Source organism: Meriones unguiculatus, chromosome 1 (assembly GCF_030254825.1).
Source record: "Meriones unguiculatus strain TT.TT164.6M chromosome 1, Bangor_MerUng_6.1, whole genome shotgun sequence".
NCBI lineage: Eukaryota > Metazoa > Chordata > Mammalia > Rodentia > Muridae > Meriones > Meriones unguiculatus.
In genome coordinates, this window is record NC_083349.1 from 56,221,657 (window position 1) to 56,240,660 (window position 19,004).

At 45.5% G+C, this 19,004-nt stretch overlaps 1 protein-coding gene across 14 annotated transcripts in view; it reads left to right on the plus strand.

Moving 5' to 3' along the window:
* The window catches only part of Lcor (ligand dependent nuclear receptor corepressor), a 115,800-nt gene extending 96,874 nt beyond the window's left edge, over positions 1-18,926 (plus strand). For all 14 annotated transcript variants that reach the window (XM_060389416.1, XM_060389492.1, XM_060389421.1 and 11 more), the window contains one exon: positions 3,960-18,926. In XM_060389416.1, coding sequence (XP_060245399.1) covers positions 3,960-8,952 — 4,993 coding nt within the window. In that variant the 3' untranslated portion in view covers positions 8,953-18,926. The remainder of the gene's footprint in view (positions 1-3,959) is intronic.
* The last annotated feature ends 78 nt before the right edge of the window (positions 18,927-19,004 follow it).

Here is a 19,004-nt window from a genome sequence, read left to right on the forward strand (position 1 = left end):
AAGTATTGACTAAATAGGAAAGTTCAGCTATGCCTAACCTCTGATCTAGAAAAACATCATTGAGTAAATCATTACAGATAGGGTTATGAGGCAACACATTGCTTTTAAACTGTGCCTTTTACAGTTTTTATGAATATTATCTTATCCTCTACCACACCCTTCTGAATTAGGCATTGAGCTAAAGGTAGAAAGACTGTATGATCAAGGTCATACAGGCCATTTCTCACCAAGGAGATAAACCCAGGACCAATTCCAAGAGTCAAGTCCCCCTTCTTTTATAGCGTCTTTCCAGTTTACCAATCCCTGTGATCTGACTGTGCTGTGATGGTAGTCAAGTATTTCTGCTTGATAAATAATTCATGCAACTATGACAGGCAGGCCTCCTGTGGAGCAGAAGTAAAGTGATTTCAACATAACATGAAGTCAGACAGATGACTGCAGCGTCTATGATTATTTTTTTGTAAAGATCATACTTACTCAGGTGTCCAGAAAGTAATACGACACAGACTAATCACTGAACCAAATGCCATGCACTTCTAGAGACAGGATGAGGAAGTTGTCTGCAAGACAGAACCTCTGCTCTGGGTTCATGGCTAATTACCCAGAAGTAACCAGAGTTAGTGTAGGTGTTACACTTCAGCTCTGTTGAAGATGTAGCACAACTCACACACTGCCAAGCAAAGGTAGAACTTAGCCATTTAAAGCGGGTTGACACCCATGTTTCAAAACCAAACATGAAAAATGCAGGAATGTAATTAAATACCAGCAAGTTGAGGCTAACTCTAAAAATTAAATAGCTGAATGGTAAGAAATTAACAATCATCTAAATTTAGTTTTTCTTTAAAAGCTTTTTGGGTGGGAGGAGTAAGTAGTAATTTGGAGGCACAGCCAAAAGTAGATTTATGGGTGTAGTTGTAAAGTTAGCTATTTAATGATAGCTGGACAAAGGTTAGTGATAATGTGCAAGCTCTCAGCCCCAAGGACACTACTGTGGGGCTCCTGCCTGTGTGCCCAAATTGCCTGCAGGATACCTCAGATTCAGAGCTTTGAAACATTTCTACTAAGAACACAACTCTTGCCATCTACAGCAGCTACTGTCTTCCAGCTTCTCTGCCTGATGATGATGAATACTGATTCTCAGAGAAGGTCCTGTCTCAAGAAACAAAGACAGAGTGGGGAGAAAGAGATCCATTTTAAGAGATAATGTAATTTCATAGACTTACACACACACACATATATATTTATTCGGGGGCTGTCAGGATGGCTCAGTGTGTCAAAAGTGTTTGCCACCAAGCCTGCTGTTGAGCTTAAGTCCAGGGACCCACATATTTGGAAGGGCAAAACATACAAATTTGCCCTTTGACTTAAATATGTATGCTGTAGCACATGTGCACATGAGAGTTTATACACATATACATAACATAAATGTAATTTAAAATGTAACTGACCATGATAGCACATAACTGTATTCTCAATACTTGGAAGAGTGAGGAGTAGCTCAAGGTTAGCCTCAGCTACACAAAAAGTTTTGGGTCACCCTGGGAAACAAACAAAAACCTTGACTGCTTTCGCTGGGGTGTGCTCCCATGTTCAAGCACGAAAGAGACAGTCAGCCTTGCCAGCTCAAACATTGGGTAAGCTAGCTGGGACAGTACCAGAGAGCTCACCCCACTGGTGAGGGCTTGGGATTGCTGGTGGGCTGACCGACTCAACTATCACCCAGGCCCAGATCCAGGGGTTTGAGTCGGCCCACCCCAACATCCACCCCATCGGTGAACTACTAGAACACGTGAAGGGGCCAGTCCTGCAGAATCTAAGCTACAGGGCAACAACTGGATATTGGAGAGGAGCCCTTGTGAGGACCCACTATTGATAGTGTAGCAGAAGTCAGAGGCCTTGAACCAGACCAATGACATTTGCAAGTAAAGATGCATAGATGAAAGGATCTACTGTGTGGCACATTGTGACTCAATATTTGGGGTGGGGGCTGTCTTCATTTCTTTGGTGGGGAGGTTGCAAGGGCAGAAGGCAGATATGAAGCAATAGGAAGATGAGTGAGATTAAAGTACATGATGTAAAATTTATAAAGAATCAGTAAAAAGGTTTTGTTTTTGTTTTTGTTTTTAAAGAGGCAGAGGCAGGAGGATCAAAGAGGACTGAGCTAAGTTCCAGGGTAGCCAGGATTGCATAATGAGACCCTGTCTCAAATAAGCCAAAACCCTACAAGTTTGAAACAGAGAAACCAAAAATTGCTTAAGCCCCACTTGTAGATGCTCAACTTGCTGCTATTCGGTCCCAGAGATTAGTTAGCTTTCCTATAATCCCGTACATGTCAGAATAGGAGTGGAATCAGATGTCCCACTTTCCAGCTCCTGTGTCCTTTCCTGTAACCCCACTCCCAGCGGGAGATGGGAAGATAGGTGACGCAGGCCTCAGTGGTAAGCCTTCCTACAAAGGCGTCTCCTGGCCACAGGGTAAAAGTCGAAGATGGAAGAGTAAGGTGGAAGATGCTGTCAACACCTGTTCATTACACATTATGAAGCTACCCTCCATCTTCTGTTGTGTTTTATATGCTATCAGATAATAGTCTCCTAAAAGTCTACAAACCAGAGGGGCAAAGGAGAGTTGGTACGGGGAGAAGAAGTTGTATCAAACTCTGGGTTCTTTCCATGTCAGCTCAGTAAAAGCTGTGCATCCAGAAGTACAAAGCAACCTGTGAGACCCCTTGACCATCCCTGCCAGCAATGCCTATGACCTGTCTTGAATATGTCTAGTATTGGCCTCTCCCACTCCCTTGACTTTATGGCTTAAAGCTGACTACGCTTCACAGTGTGGAGATAGCTTTCCATGTAGAGCAGCTTGTGTAACTGAAATGTTGTGTAACTGAAATGTCCTGGTAATGTTCTGGTGGTGGGCTGCTGTGAGGATACTTGTGCCTTGCACAGGTCAAAGCTGGTAATCTGCTTCACACCTACCTCCTCACTTAGGCTGAATGTCAGAACCTGCTTGTCGTTATATTGTCTGATATACCTACAGTGTGAAAGCTTTTGTTGCTGTTTGTGTCCTGTTTCAGATCACTGTTGGTGGCTCTCCAGCCAATTGTTCTTTCTGGGAAATTATCTTAGAGATATTGAGTTCTCTAAGTACTTCTAGCTGATGTCTGCAATGTCTGGAATGCAATGTGTCTGAATTTTTGTCAGTGTTATAGACTTAAACTAGTGGTTATTTTAACAGGGTTGCCTAGGCCTAAAACAAAAGGACAGGCGGAGTAGTCCTTATTCAAAATACTTGGGAGCAGACATGTTTTGAATTCTTCAGATTTTTGAATGTTTGCATATATTTAATGATATATCTCAAGAGTAGGGCCCGTGTCTAATGTCAGAAGTCATTTATGGTCCAGGCCTGCTGTGTTCATACAGCTTGAAATAATCTCACACAATATTTTCAGTAATCTTGCACTTAGCAGTTGCATGGCGTGTAATTTTCCGCTTGTGCCACCACGTTCGTCCTTGAAAAGGTTCACATCTTGGAGCATCACAGATTTTTGGATAAGGATTTCTCCGTGTTGACCATGTGGAGTTAATAATGTGGCCAAATTTTATCTTCATATTTCTTCTAAGATAACTGTCTCTGAATTTCTGAAGTGTAAAAAGTATGAGACGAGCTTGGAATGTAGCTCAGCAGCAGCGTGCTTGTGTAGCATGTGCCAGGCACTCTCTCATTTCCTAGCACCATAAAGACAAAAATATGAGAGGTGCTGTTACTAAAAATCCCTGAGACTATGGTGGGCTGGCTTTCTATTCTAATTAAGTAGTCTTTATTGAACTAAAGTAAATGACAGTTTTGGCCAGAATGCCCTCTCTTTGTACAGTATAAATAGCATCTGATACAGTTCATATTGCAGAAAAAGTTCCTTGGAAATGCACATACTAATTCCTTCTTTTTCTTTCTTTGTCTAGAGAGGTTTCAGCAGAGGCACCAGCAGTAGATTCTAACCATCAGTCAAAGTCCCCACTGGAGAATTTTATGGTCAAACTGTGCACTCATCATCAGAAACAATTCATCCAGGTTCTGAGTGACCTGTACACTGAATCTCAGCCAGGTTCTGGAGACCTGCAGCCTTTGGATCCCACGGTGATGGATGCCTCCCCTTGCAACTCGGGCTGTGCCCAGCTGAGCAGCAGACAAAGCGAAAAGGATGATGTGTGTCTTGATGAGAGTTCTCCTGCTTCTGTAAATTTGTTCTTAGACTCATCAGGTTCTCCTAGCTCTCTGAATGTGACTGAAGAAACCATGAAGGAAACACCTCCTGAGACAGACTCTGTAGATGGGAAAGAGAATGCCTTGAGCACTGTCCAGAAAGATTCCTCTGAACTTCCAGACACTCAACAGAACACCACAGGTTCAGCAGACAGTCCCACTGTGGGAAGCTTCACTGCATTGGATTCTTCCTCTTTTAACTTCCTCTGTAGTTCTAAAAGCTTAGCAGGACAAACCACTGGACAGGAGCAAGACATAAGCGTGAAACCTGGTGAGGATGGAGAAGACAGTGCCCCAGCCTTAGGGGAAAGTCTGGCTGCAGTGGAAGCGGCAGCTGAGAATACTGAAGAGGGTGGTAGCTGTATTGTTTCTCAAAGAAACTCATTCAAAGCTTTATCAGAAGAGACGTGGGACTCAGGGTTTTTGGGAAACTCATCCAGTACTGCAGACAAAGAGAATGCTTTACAGTGTAGTTCAGAAACATCCTTACACCAGGATTTAGAGGCAGATGAACAAGATGCAAGGCCAAAGCAAGAGAACCATCTTCATTCACTTGGTAGAAACAAGGTGGGTTTCCAGACATACCCCAGAGACAAGGGCCATTTTGATCATTCCAAAGGTGGTTGGTTAGCTCCGAGCCCAACGCCAGCTCTACAGAGAGCATCCAATGGTCACTCACGAACCAAGATAATATCAGCCTCCATCAAGACTGCTCGGAAAAGCAAGAGGGCATCAGGGTTGAGGATAAATGATTATGACAACCAGTGTGATGTTGTTTATATCAGTCAACCAATAACAGAATGCCACTTTGAGAATCAAAGATCCATATTGTCTTCTCGGAAAACAGCCCGAAAGAGTACCCGAGGATACTTTTTCAATGGTGATTGTTGTGAGTTACCAACAGTTCGCACACTAGCCAGAAATGTATGCTCTCAAGAAAAGGGAAGCTGCTCACGGATGGCGTCAGAGGCAGTGGTGACTTCGAAGCAGGCTCTTACAGTTCCCACCTCGAAGCAAACAGGAGGTGTGCAGCTTCCCACAGTAGGTGTGCAACTTTCTACAGTAGATGAGCAGCTTCCCCCAGTACATGAGCAACTTCCCACAGTAGGTGAGCAGCTTCCTGCAGTGGCTGAACAGCTTCCCACAGTACGTGAGCAACTTCCCACGGTCGATGAGCCTCTTCCTGCAGTGGATGAGCAACTTCCCACAGTAGATGAGCAGCTTCCTACAGTAGATGAGCCTCTTCCTGCAGTGGATGAACAGCTTCCCACAGTAGATGAGCCTCTTCCTGCAGTGGATGAGCAACTTCCCACAGTAGATGAGCAGCTTCCTACAGTAGATGAGCCTCTTCCTGCAGTGGATGAGCAACTTCCCACAGTACATGAGCCTCTTCCTACAGTAGATGAGCAGCTTCCTGCAGTGGATGAGCCACTTCCTATAGTAGATGAGCCTCTTCCCACAGTAGATGAGCAACTTCCTGTAGTGGCTGAACAGCTTCCTACAGTAGGTGAGCAGCTTCCCACAATAGATGAGCCTCTTCCTGCAGTGGCTGAACAGCTTCCCACAGTAGATGAGCAGCTTCCTGCAGTGGATGAGCAACTTCCTGCAGTGGATGAGCAGCTTCCTGCAGTGGATGAGCAACTTCCTGCAGTGGATGAGCAACTTCCTGCAGTAGATGAGCAGCTTCCTGCAGTGGATGAGCAGCTTCCCATAGTAGGTGTACAGCTCCTGGAAGAAGAGACCCCTGACGATCCTAGAAAGGGGAGAATCTCCCCTAGGGAAGGGAACGAAGACACATCATCAGGGAAAGGGCATCAGGAGCCAGAGGTTTGCCACACCGTGACTGAGCAGGGTCCTAGCAGCTCCCCGGGGCCAGGAGAGAGCACAGCCTCTAGTCCAGCATGTCTTCTGCCTGCTGTCCTCCCTAATGATGATATGCCTGGTGTGTCAGAAGGCAGCATTGTGGTCTCACCTACCACGGCAAGTCTACCATCTTCCCGTGAGCATGACCAGCCACCAGCCTCCCTGCTGGCTTCAGAGGAGATGCATGCAAAAGAGTGCCACCTGGTTCCTACAGCTGGAAGCACCCCCCTTGTCTCTGGGGAAGGCAGTGAAGACCTATGCAGGCCTCAGTCTTCTCCTGAAACTGCCGTCAGAGAGGAGAGTTCTCCATGTTCAGAAATTGAAAGCCCTGTTGTGGGTTTAGATCCTCCCCTTAGTCTAGAACTGTCTGAGCTTGACCAAAGCATCAGTACTGAGGCTGAGAGCAGAGATGTCCCTGGGGAGGCACTGTTGCTAGATGCCTCCCTGCCCTTACTGGAAAGCAGCATTATCACTGATGAGAACCCAAGTGAGACTGAAGGAGGTGAGGCAGCAAGTGGTACAGGACAGCGGGAGGCTCATGGCAGTGAGATGAAATACCCAGCAGAAAATGATCTGAGTGAGCCAAACTTTGACTCACCTGAAGAGAATGTGGACAAGAAGAAAAAGGGTAAAAGGCTCCCCGAGGCCTCTGATAGGTGCCTAAGAAGTCAGCTTGTAGATTCATCCTCTGCTGACAGGTGCCTGGGAAGCCAGGGTTCATCTACTGATTGTCCCGAAATCAAGGTTTCTAAAAATCCTTCTGTAAAGCGTTCTAAAAGAGAAGATCACTCTGGTGGGATGACACCCCAGGGCTCGGTGATTGACTGCATCCATACAGACGACCTGGAGGACACTGAAGACCCCAATGTCACTGAACATCCCTCCAATGAAGATACTGAGCAAGAGGATGAAGGAGCTGGAGTAATCACAAGGCAGACCTTTAAAAACATGCTGGCTAAGGAAATTAAAAAAGAAAGGGAGACGTTCCCAAGCAGTGACTCAGTTGGCCAGCCACTGCCTGAAGACAACCTGGAAGTTCATGTGTGGTCCAAGGTAGATGAGAGAGATGTGCATGTGCCCTCAGAAGCCATTTCCTATAAGAGAGACCCAGAGCAGGTAAAAGAGAAGCCGGGACACATTGCCTTACAGGATGTGGAAACCGCTGTGAGTGAGGTATGTGCCGAGGATATCCACTGTGAAGATGATGGTGACCTTGCTCCATCCAGCTCAGCTGGGATATCAGCCAGTCAGAGTGGCGGTGCTGCTGGGCCTGCTGGGCCATCAAAATTAGTAACAAGGCCTAAGAGACTGCCTTCTTCAACCTACAACCTGAGACATGCTCATTGCGTGGACACCCTGGACACTACAAAAATGACTTCAGAAAAGCAAGTCACACAAGGAAACCCAGCACCAAAGGAAAGCAAGGCTTCTGAGAGGGCAGAGTCCTTAGATGAGGAAGATGCGGACTCTGTGGTGGAGGTACAGCCCAAGTTTGTGGAATGGTGTGCCGAGGAGGACAACCAGGAGCTAATCGCCAACTTCAACGCCCAGTACCTGAAAGTCCAGAAAGGCTGGATCCAGCTGGAGAAAGAAGCGCAGCCAACATCGAGAGCAAGGAGCAAGTCTGACAAGCTGAAGGAGATTTGGAAGAGCAAGAAGAGGTCACGAAAGTGCAGGGGTTCGTTGGAGGTGCAGAAGTTTTCTCCTGTTCAGATGCTGTTCATGACAAACTTTAAACTGTCTAATATCTGTAAGTGGTTCTTAGAGACGACAGAAACTCGCTCTCTGGTCATTGTGAAGAAACTAAATACTCGTCTTCCAGGAGACATCCCCCTTGTTAAACACCCTCTTCAGAAGTACTCTCCCTCCACCCTGTACCCTAGTTCACTACAGGCGGAACGCTTGAAAAAACACTTGAAGAAATTTCCTGGAGCCATTCCTGCTAAGAATAATTGGAAAACACAGAAGCTGTGGACCAAACTACGAGAGAATCCTGACCAGGTAGAGCCTGAGGCTGGCAGTGACATCAGCCTTAACAGTGAAGACAGTGTGGAGGAAGTCAGGGAAGGTAGAAATAGCCATCCTCCCACCAACTTGCCTGCTCCAGCCAGCACCCGGATCCTTAGAAAGTATTCCAATATTCGAGGAAAGCTCAGAGCCCAGCGCCTGGACAGCTCACTGGGTGGGGCTTCCGAAATTAAGCAGGGCCGGAAGAGCGTGTGCATCAACCCGCTGATGTCCCCTAAGCTCGCCCTCCAGGTGGGTGCAGATGGGTTTCCTGTGAACCCCAAGAGGGCTGAAGGGAACAAGGGGAGAAGAGGGAAGCAGATGCCAGAAACCTTGCTTAAGGTGGAAGGTCAGAACAAACGCAAAAGAGCAGAAGGCTGTGGCACTCAGGACGCTAAGGACAGGGGGCCGGCAACCAAAGCCAGCAGAGCCCTTTCTGCCAAGAAGTTAGCTGTAAAGGACAGAGTCAGCCAACTATCCAAGAAGATGACCTTGAAGGAAAATAAAGTGAGAGTCTGTAAAAAGGCTCCTGGGAAGAGCTGCCCACCATCCAGGAAAGAAAAAGAGAATGCAAACAGAAGACCTGGCCATCCTGCCACAGCCTCTGAAGCTCCGACAAAACCTGCAAAACAAAAGGGCACAGGAGAAGCCTCTTCAAAACCCCCAAAAGCCAGGAGGAGGAACAGGAATCTGAGCAGTGGTAGGGGCCAAGCCAGACCCTTGACCAAGAGCCCAGACAACCGGGCTGCTCAGAGAAAGAGAAAGCTCAAGAGCAAAGTGGACTCCTCCCAGGGCAAACGGAGGCGGCTAGAGGCCAAGTGATGGCTGGATGGCCCCTGAGCGAAACTGGCCCACGGAAATAACCTTTCATTTTGCATTAACAAAATCTGCTTTTATAAGCTTATCAAGCCTTTCACGTCGCAGTTATGGAGAACACCAGTTTGAGATGTCAAAAAATGCATCTCAGCTGGAGAAGGGAACTTGGAGAGAGTCCTTCTCCAGGGTTAAGGGAAGTTGTACATTATTTTCTGGTTGTTCCTTGGGTTTTAAACTTGGAACCAAGCAGTTTTTGTTTTAAGAAGTACAGTGCCTTATTTATCCTTTTTGTTTAAAATTTTACGAAAGCTGAGAAGCTGATGTATGTGACTAAAGGCTTGTATTTTATACTTGACGCACAAGCACTTGTTCTGTCACGAAGGAGGCCACCGCCAAGCATGCGCGAGTGAGCGAGGAGCCGTCAGCAGCTGCCGTGCGCCCCTGGACAGGGGCGCCTTGCAGACCACAGCACAACTCCCCTCTGTCCAGTTTGGTTTTTATTTGATTGATATTTGAAAGCTGAACCAAATCATTTCTATGGTATGTGGAAAATGCAGGGGATTTATGATTATTATAAAAGATTAATATTTCTGTTACTTTTCTTCCAAAACTCATATTGTTGGTTACCCCTTCACCTTTTTTTTTTTTTTTTTTTTTTTTTTCATTTCATTTCAGATCATGTTCTCTAGTTTGTGTGCTCATGGGACAAAAAATGTGCTAGAATGTTTTTTGGTTTTGTTTTTCGAGACAAGGTTTCTCTGTGTAGCCCTGACTGTTCTGGATTTACTTTGTAGACCAGGCTGGCCTTGGACTTACAGAAATCCACCTGCCTCTGCCTCCTGAGTGCTGGGATTAAAGGCCACCATGCCCAGCCCACTCCTTTTTTTGGTTTTATTTCTTGCCCCAAACTATGTCACTATTCACACTGGCCATCCTCTTCAGTGTGGGGCCTTGCAAGCATGGTAGTACTGTGAGGTTTGTCTTCTATTTTGTTGGAGTGTTTTGTGTATGTTTTTATCTTGGAGCTGTCAGTTGACCGTTAGGATGAGTGACTCGTGTTTCTGTTCTTACACAAAGTATTTCCCTATGCAGTGAAAGTCATAACGTTCTTTCCAGCAGTAGGAAAGTGTCACCGTGTGCGCATGCATCTACCTGCGCTCGCATGCCCACAAGTGTCTCCTGGTACTGGCTTCACAGTAAAATTCCTTCTTCCCCGTGTAGTGTGTATCTGTGAGTGGAGTACTTAGCAATGATCAGAATATTTGAAAGTAATTCCAAGTCTCCATGCACGTTTCTAGTACCACTTTCACATCAGACTTAGGGGTGTGAGTAGAGGCCTTGAAAGAGCAGGGCATCCAAGCATCTGAAAGAAGCTGCCCAGAACCTTAGTGGAATCACACCCCCTGCTCACAGCTGAAGTTCAGCTGGGACTCTGATGGGCATGTCCTTGCCTGGAGTAGGTATCTATTCAAATTGATAGTTCCATTCTACTGCCTAAATGCTTGCAGTGTCACTCCTCCCCATACCATGTCATTCTGTTCCATGGCTCAGAAATGAGAACTGCAATAATTGAAAGTGATGTTTGCCTTTCCTTGGTGGAGCCTGACAGGGCCCCATTGGCTTTACTTGGTGCCTATGACATTGCTCCATTGTAACAGTGTGTACTTGACATTTCCATTGGGCCAGTCAGCAAACCACTTGGTTGCTAAAGCCTCAGTCGGCTTTGACGTGTTCTGTCACCAAAACAGGCTTGCATGGACAGCTGCTGCCCTGTTCTTATTAAAAGTTTCTATGTAGGTTGTTTCAGATCTTTTTAGATCAACCCAGATGGGCTTCTTTTATATGCAAATCATGATAAAACAGGTCTTCTACCTATTTTGCTATTGTTAAAGGTTTGCTGCAGATAATGGAAACTTCTGATAATTGGATAGGACTGGAGCATTCATGAGAAGATGAGAATTGTGTTGAATTTCACAGATAATGAAAATCATCATTTTTTTTTAATGTAACCTCTGTCCCATGAGTGTTCATGGGCCTTTCTCCTTCACTGCCTCCTCCTCCTCCCTTACTTTCCCCATTCTTCATTTTGTTATTACTATTATTATTATTATTATCTTTGACCTTGACCATTCACAAGCTACCTATCGTAATGATACTGCTGAGTGTGTGCTGGCAACTCTTTCTCAGCATTAAGTTGCACAGAAGCATTAATATGTTTTTAGTAGGTTTGTTTAATTTTAAAATTTGGTTTTAAGGCTTAAAAGAGCTTTTCCTATAGTTGTCACTGGATATTGTTGTTGTAGTAACTTAAGCAGCTGAGGCTTACTAATGTCAGGTGCGCTGATGCCTGTACATTCGAGGTGCCCTTGGCTGCCTGGAGACCTCCTTGTAAGGTGCTTGGGTTAGGTTAGGGGGAGGACTGAGTGGTAAGTCAGTGGAACGCTTCCAGTTCCAAGTTTATAATTCATTCCATTACTTTTATAATTGTGTTTCCATTTTTAAGAGCTCACTTCGAGGCAGGCTGTATTTGAGGAAGCTGTGTAGAAGCATTTATCATATACCTGCCTCCATCATAGGCGTCTTTAAAAATTAGCTCACACTTGGTAGTAGTGACTGCATTTATATCGATGGACATTCTATACAGTTAGCACACTTAAGGTTTGTCAGTGTTTCACATTTATTAAATCCTATTTTTGCTGATTAATTTTGTTAATAGAAGAAAGAAAACAAAAGTAAAACTTGACAGTAGCTGTAGATGTTTCTACACCCATAGCAGATGTTGGGAAATCGTCCCCTCAGCATCTCCAGGCTTGGCCCTGACTCTAGTCTCTTTGTTTTCCTTCCTTCCTGTAGCCATTTACAAGTATGACTTGCCACCATATGCAAGGCATTCTGCTTCTGGCCCTGCACTCAGTAAAGTGGCTGTCCTAGAGCTGAATTTGATGCCAGAGGTCTGGTGTTCCTTTGTTCAGGAGTTATGAGCAGCTCTGTTTGCTTCCCTAGAGCACAGCCTTTGGGAGACCCATTTTCTTTCCTGTTGGGCTCCTGGGATGGGCCTGCTCTCCTGGGGGGGGGGGTGCAGAATTATCCTGGCTCTTTCTCAGGCATGTGGCAGGCTTGCAGTGCATTAGGAAGACCCCAAGTTGTTCTCTGTTCTGGGAGCTTCCTGCATAGGAATGTTATCTGAGTCTATTGAGCCACAGTTGCTAGTCCCAGGGATTCCCTGGGTCTTGCTGCTTTTGGTTTTTCTGTTTGGTACGGGGTTCTCAACTGAAGATTCTACACTCTCCTGTCTAAACCACATTCGGGCTGTAGGATTAGTGCTTTGTCATTCTATGATGGTTCAGAGAGAAGACACTCATCCTTTTCTCCAGGGACCCTCTATGTATCACCCCGCACAGGCAAATTTCTCGCCATGCACCTAAGTCATCAGCAAGCTTGAAGACAGATGCTGTAAATCAAGATTTGGCCTGTTTCCAGCCTTGTGATGGCTTCTAACGTGAGGGCACAGCTGTCACTCATTGATTAGCAGAGCTGAGAGTCCCGTAGGAAATGATACATGCTATATGATGCAAACTGGAAATGCCGTGGTGTTGCCCTCAGCAAGTCTGAGCTTGTCACAATGCCAGGAACAGACTGAATAACTGAAGAAGCCGGCCAGTAGCCACCTCCATCCCTCTGGTTTCGGTCAGTCAGTGCAGGCCTCCTCCTAGCTTACCAAGGAGCGATTACAGGCATACAAACTGGGCTGGCCACTCCTGTGTATAAATAAAGTTTTATTGGCACATAACCATATCCATTTGCCTACTCATTGTCTGTGGAACAGATTAACTACTTGGATAAGTGTCCACAAAGCCTAGAATAATTAATATTTATATCTTTGAAGAAGCCTGCTGACCCCTGCTTGGGAAAATAATCCCTCTTAGGATTCCTCCTCTTCAGCCTCACATCCTGTGTGTCCTGCCCCACCCCCATCTCTGTTCTCTTTTGTACACATTTCTGTGTGCTGTTGCTGTAAGAGAGGCATGTTGTTGAGACAGCTTCAGAGTAACTCTGCTGTTAACAAGAAGTGCATCTCCCTTTAAATCTCTCACCCCAGGCCCTCTGTGAGGCCACATAGCCTGGAGACCAGAACCCCTGAGCAAGTTGCCTTTGGAGTTCTAAAATTACGTGGCCTGGCCCGTGTTCCACTCCCATAGTTTCTAATCATAGAACTGACTCGGGCTTCACTTGTTTACTGAAATGAGCCAAGCCTGCCCCTGATGAGATTAGCTGGGAGCTTCTGTTGGACTTTGACTCCTCACCACAGTTACTTGTGGGAAAGTCCCACAGCATGGAGACAAAAGTCTAGTGACAACCAAAGCACTGGTTTTCAGTCACACACTTTTAAAATAACTATTAAAGGCAAGCTAACAATAAAATGGTAATTTTTGAACTGCTATAGAAAAGAATGACAAAAATAGGGGGTTGGGGAAAGTGTTTAACCTGAGTGTGACTAAGGAGTTATAGATTGTGTCTTTACATCAAGGCTAGTCAGCTTCCAGCGTGTTAGTCCTCCCTCGCCGCAAAACTCAAGGGTAAGTTTCTGTTCTGCATTCCAGAATGAAGCTGAGTGTCAGATCAAAAAACGTTTTTGAAATGGGGACCGCACGTTAGTGGACACTGCCGTAAAGCCCGCCATAAGCTAGGCAGACATTCTACCACTGGGCTATGACCCCTGCCCAATTATTTTGAATTCTTATGAATCTTTTTCCACTGAAATGCTTGAAATGTGAAGCCCCATCTTTATGTATACCCAAAGCAGTCCTCGTATCTACACAGCAGGTACTTTTACCTAAGCTTGTTGCTCCCAAATCCTTTTCAAGGAAAAGATATTTTAAAAAACTTAAACCCAGCAGAACTAGGGAACTAGCCTTTTGGGATAGCTTTCAAAATATTTCATCTCTTGAAAATTCTGAAGATTCCTGTCACCTGCAAGGAATGAATTGTAGGACCAGTCACCCCGAAGCATCCCTTTTTTCTGCACCAAGGGATGACCAGATGAGCAGTGTGCAAAAGCTGCCCTTACTCATGCTTTGTCTTTGGATTTGAGCCAGTTCCTTCTGTCTTTTTCCAAGCTTTGGGACAGTTTCTGTCTGTGCTCTGGACACAGCCCTTCATCTCGCCTGCCGATTGTCGGCTTCACAGGCATATGTAACGAGGAAGGAGACACTGAAGCTTTCACACCCTGAGGGCATGTCTGGTTTGACTTGTGCGCAGACTGTAAGCCACTTGAAAGCATAGACCACCCACCTGAAACAGCAGCCTGGTGCCCATGGTCTGAGAACATGCCAGAGGTTGGAAGAATGGTTATACCCTTTTGAACTGGATAAGCAGAAATAAAACCTTTAACAAACTGGTTCACACTGCCTAGAATACTTAACTGCCTGACCTTTTAGGTCAGTGTACTGTTCTTTGCAAAGGTCATTATCAAATTGTGTGGGCTGTTAAGCACTTTTCTTTCCTTGTCTTTCCTTGTCTTTTTTTTTTTCTCTTTCCTTTTTGGTGCACGTAGGCCAGCATTGCAGCAGTCATTTTGGGTTTGTGGTATCTTGCATGTCTATCTCAGCACACAGTAGCCCTTGTGTCATTCCTGATAGTGCTTGTAAGGAAGAAAAAGATCACCTTTGCTCATCAGATCCTTGCTGGTGAGTTGTAGATACACCATATCTACTAGGGTCTAGTTTAAAACGCAGTCTTGTAATAAAAAAATGCAATCATTGCTGTTGTTCATTGTTGTGAACTTGACTGATGGAGACATTTCACCAGGTGTGTTTGACACATGTTGATTTCCAGTAAACATACAGCCTACAGTCGTGCCTCTCTGGAAGCACAGGAACTGGTCGTTTCATACCCATAGCTCTCCATTCTCTCCTGTACATAGGATATGCACAGGTTTACAATTCTCAAGTTTGGTCAACATCTGTGAACGTAAGTGACTGATCTTTGCATGTTGGAACGCTGAGTCCAGGCCTTGCTTTAGACATGCACAGTGTCTTGTCCGTACACCAGCAGCTTTAGGCCGAGCATGTCCAGGACCCTTTGGCTTGCCAGGGGAGCCCAGGCTTGGTCAGGCCTGAAGCAGCTCCTCATTGGGGGAGCCATTCTTGGTACCTTGCCTTTCCTCTTTCCTCCTGCCTGTGCCACTGGCCCCCTTCTGGGTGGCATCTTCTCTGGGACATCCTTCCCCCAAAGTGCTTCGCCGAATATAGACATGTCACATGAAAATAATTTCTCTCTTCATGACTAGACTCTCACAGTATTTAGTGGGCTAGGTCTGAATGCCACTCAGTGACCACCTTTTTCCCACTCCCGTTGGTACCATGCTGTACATCTCGTGTTGTAGTGAGAGCTGTGTGTTGTGTTTGGAAGCATTTGTGGTAAAGATACAAATAAGATTTGCAAAATTTTGTATATTTATACCACAGGTAGGGATTCTTGCTAGAGCCACTGTATCTTAGGGTAATTGATTTCACTAGTGGCTTCTGCATTCTTAGTTCTAGGAGACTGTATTAGTGACTGGTTTCAGATACATAGAGTACATATTTATATACACCACTGTGGAATTTATTTTACTGTGTAAATAGTGATATTTTCCTGTTCAAATGCTTCTATACAAAGTATTTATTTTAACAAAAATTAGCTAACTGTCAAAAGGGCTTTCCAAAAACTATTCTTGCCATCTGTTTTCCCAGCTCCCATGCTCAGCTATCAAACCCCTAAACATCACAGTAAAGGCAGGAGGCTGTAACCTTGAAACCCTTATGGTACTTGGGTAGACACAACGTGGATTGGAACCTGAATGCTGTTCCCACTGATGTTCCATCCCAGAGCAAAGTGGGACTTGAAGGGGTGTGGCTTTGCTCAGCCCAGCATCCGGGCTCCCCCCAAGCCCACTCACATGTGCGCCCATTGGCACACTCAGCTGTTCACACCCATGGCCTGTGCAGGGTTGGCCATGGTTGAAGTCCCATGGCAAGCAGCTTCGTGTCTATGCAGTGAGGAAAATCCCTATGGTTGCCAGTATGAGCTTCTAGTCTGCCTCTCAGGATTGATTGACGAGAGCCCTTTGACACACCCAGAGGTGACAGACATGTCATCTTCTGCTCATTGACAGCACTTGGGAACACCTTGGCTCTCCTTTCCTCCCTTCTCATCAAGCATCTGCGCAGATGTGGCCTCTTTCACCCATATGTAACCCATGGTTCTAGAGTGCGTTCAGCTTTGCCTCTCAGGAGTCCTGGTCTGCAATTCAGAGCACCCTCAGTGTCGTGGAACCGTGCTCTGTAGTCCCTGGGCCTCCATCCATGGGTACCGTCTGTCACTGCGTCACTCTGCTAGGATGGCTGGATTGACCTGCAGCTGCAGGACTCTAGGGTGCTTGGAGACCAGGTATGTAGGAGTTACTGTCATGCACTTGAACTGTAGTCTGTGTATTTCCTTAGGGCCTTCCTTTGTCTTTTCTAAACAAGGAAGGCATGTGAACGGTAGTGCTGGAGAATGTTTTCTCAGATGCTGTTTATAAGCAAATCTGAAGTTGAAATGAAATGTGAATGGGTAACTAGGTGCCAGGGAATTTAGCACTGAACTAGACAGTCAAAACCTTTTTAACCTTTTGCAGAAAGTAGATTCTGTTCTCATCTAAATGTTCACAAGATGTAATGCTGTAAATAGTTTTCTAAAAATATTTATTACATGTGCTGTATACAGACTCTGAGTGATGTTGGTTTGCATTGTATCGTAGAAGAATGTATTTTTAGTAGTGGGCTTCTTTCATAACACAGTTCACTTATGGAGAAAGAAACTAAACCAGCAGGCTGAGAGCTGTTTGGGGTATTTGATCTGTAATGGACCATCCAATCCAAGCTTTAACTGCCCCCTCTTCTCATCTGGTTGTGTTATATATATATTATATATATACAGGTGTACAGTAAATTGGTCAGTGCCCGGGTCTGCAGAGCAGATTTCCAGGTGTTCTTTCTGATGTGTTCCCATAGCAATACGACTCCAGGTGCTGACCAGTCCTGTTGTCTCAGAGGATCAGGTTGGGAGACAGCTCTTGCAAAGCCTCTTGCCTTTCCTAAGAGGCTGCTTTACTTGAATTGTTGCTTCTGTTTCTTCTGCATGCTCCCATGTCACAAAACTGTAGCAGCGTGTGGGAACTCTGCCACCACCAGACACATCAAAAGTGGACATACCAATCAAAAAGTTAGCAATTTTCCAGAAATTTGTAGTTTCCAGAACAGATGAGACAAAGCTCATTTGGCCATAGAATAAATGTAAGGAATTTTTACCAGGGAGACATATGTGGCCTCTTATATTCCCCCTGCTCTGTCTGACTCACCTTGGGAAGCTAGCCTATACCCTGCCTTCTGCCTCTTTGCCTTGGCTCGAGGTGTCCCTGGTCTCTAGAGTCTGGCTAGGCTCTTAGTATGCCCAGCTCTGTTGAGCAGCCTTTCCTTGTGACCGTCCTAAACTTAATGAAAAGGAACACCCCATACCCAGATAACCATTGTTAGAAGCGATGTAGTTTTTTAGGCTTTTGGAATATGTCTTTTTTGTATTTCTGATGATGTTTGGGATTTTTCACTAGTGTTTTTTAGATTGAAGTGGGTGCATTAAGGTAAGCTTTCCACCGCTGCGCCCGGAAGCGTGCAGAGGAAAGAACTTGCCCTGCATTACGTGGTTGGGGAGGTGACTACTTACGGTGGGGGTGGGGGAGGGTCTTGTAGATGATACAGGGGTGAAATAGAAATTTTGGCTGGAGGTTTCCTAAGTCATTGATATTTTGTAATGAAAATTCCCCATGTTAGCCTCGCTTAATCTCAATGTGAGCCTGCTGTTTACCCTCAGGGAACAAGTGGTTTTCAAAATTGAACTCCTCCAAGGTCCTAGGCCAGTGCCCATGTGCTCTGGTCATCTTTGTGATCTCATGGCATTATTTTCCCATATGCATTATGATATTAAGAAGTTCAACCCCACCCTGTATGAAAAGCACAGCCCAGTGCCCTAATTTAGGCTAGTGTCGATGCCTTTGAGGGCCTGGGGGTCCTAGGAGGCCCATGCAACTTAACTGAAGCTCAGGTGTGCATTGGATTTTGCTTCTGTTAGGCCACAACCCTTCAGAACGAGTTTAGGGCAGGGGCTGCGGATCCAGCTCCAGGTTCAGGGAGCTGAGCCTCCACCGTTCCTTATTTTCACTGGTCCCTCCTGGTGTTGTTGCCAAGGTCAACCCCGTAGGTGTTTGGATGTGCTCCTTTTTGCTGTCTTGTGAGTTGTAGCCAGTGCTCCAGATGCCCAAGGGTGGGGCCTCTGGGGGGTCCAGCCCTCCCTACCCCCAGCGCCTTTCAAACCAGTGAAGTGAGAAGAATCTGCAAATGGCCACTTGGTAGGGGCAGCACGTGCCTCTTGGGCCTGGACTCCATTGTTAGTGAGTATAGGAAATTACTGTCTCTTTAATGGATGAAAATTCAATGTATGCTGTGAATTTGTTGGTTTGAAACATTGAAAATTTTTCATTAGACAATGTTTACATACCTCACCTGAAGAACCTTTGAGAGTGTATATATGAAATTAAAAAATATATTAAGTTGCTTTAAAACAGTATGTATAGCTATAAAAGTTGGAGTTATTTTAACTTTGAGTATGTACCAAGTCTCTTAAATATTGAAATCTTGTAGACTTTCTGTGCTTCTGTGTTTCGCTTTTCCTGTTGGACCACATAGATAACTGTGTTCTTGTTATTGATAAAGGGGCCCACACTGAAGTCCAGGCTTGGAAGGATTCCCATGGTGGTCAGGATTTTCTGGCTTGGTTTTGAGGGGATAGGGTGTGGAGCTAGAGGGTGTGTGGGAGGGATTTCTCTAACATTGACATCTGTTCTGTGAGCTTTTTCAAGGCGCTTATTTTATTGCAGCGTATTAAACTTCTTTGATATTAAAGTGTGTTGTGTAATCACTGGAGAGGGAACAGAATATAGCACAGCCTCCTGCCCACTGGCACAGGTGGGACGGTGGCCT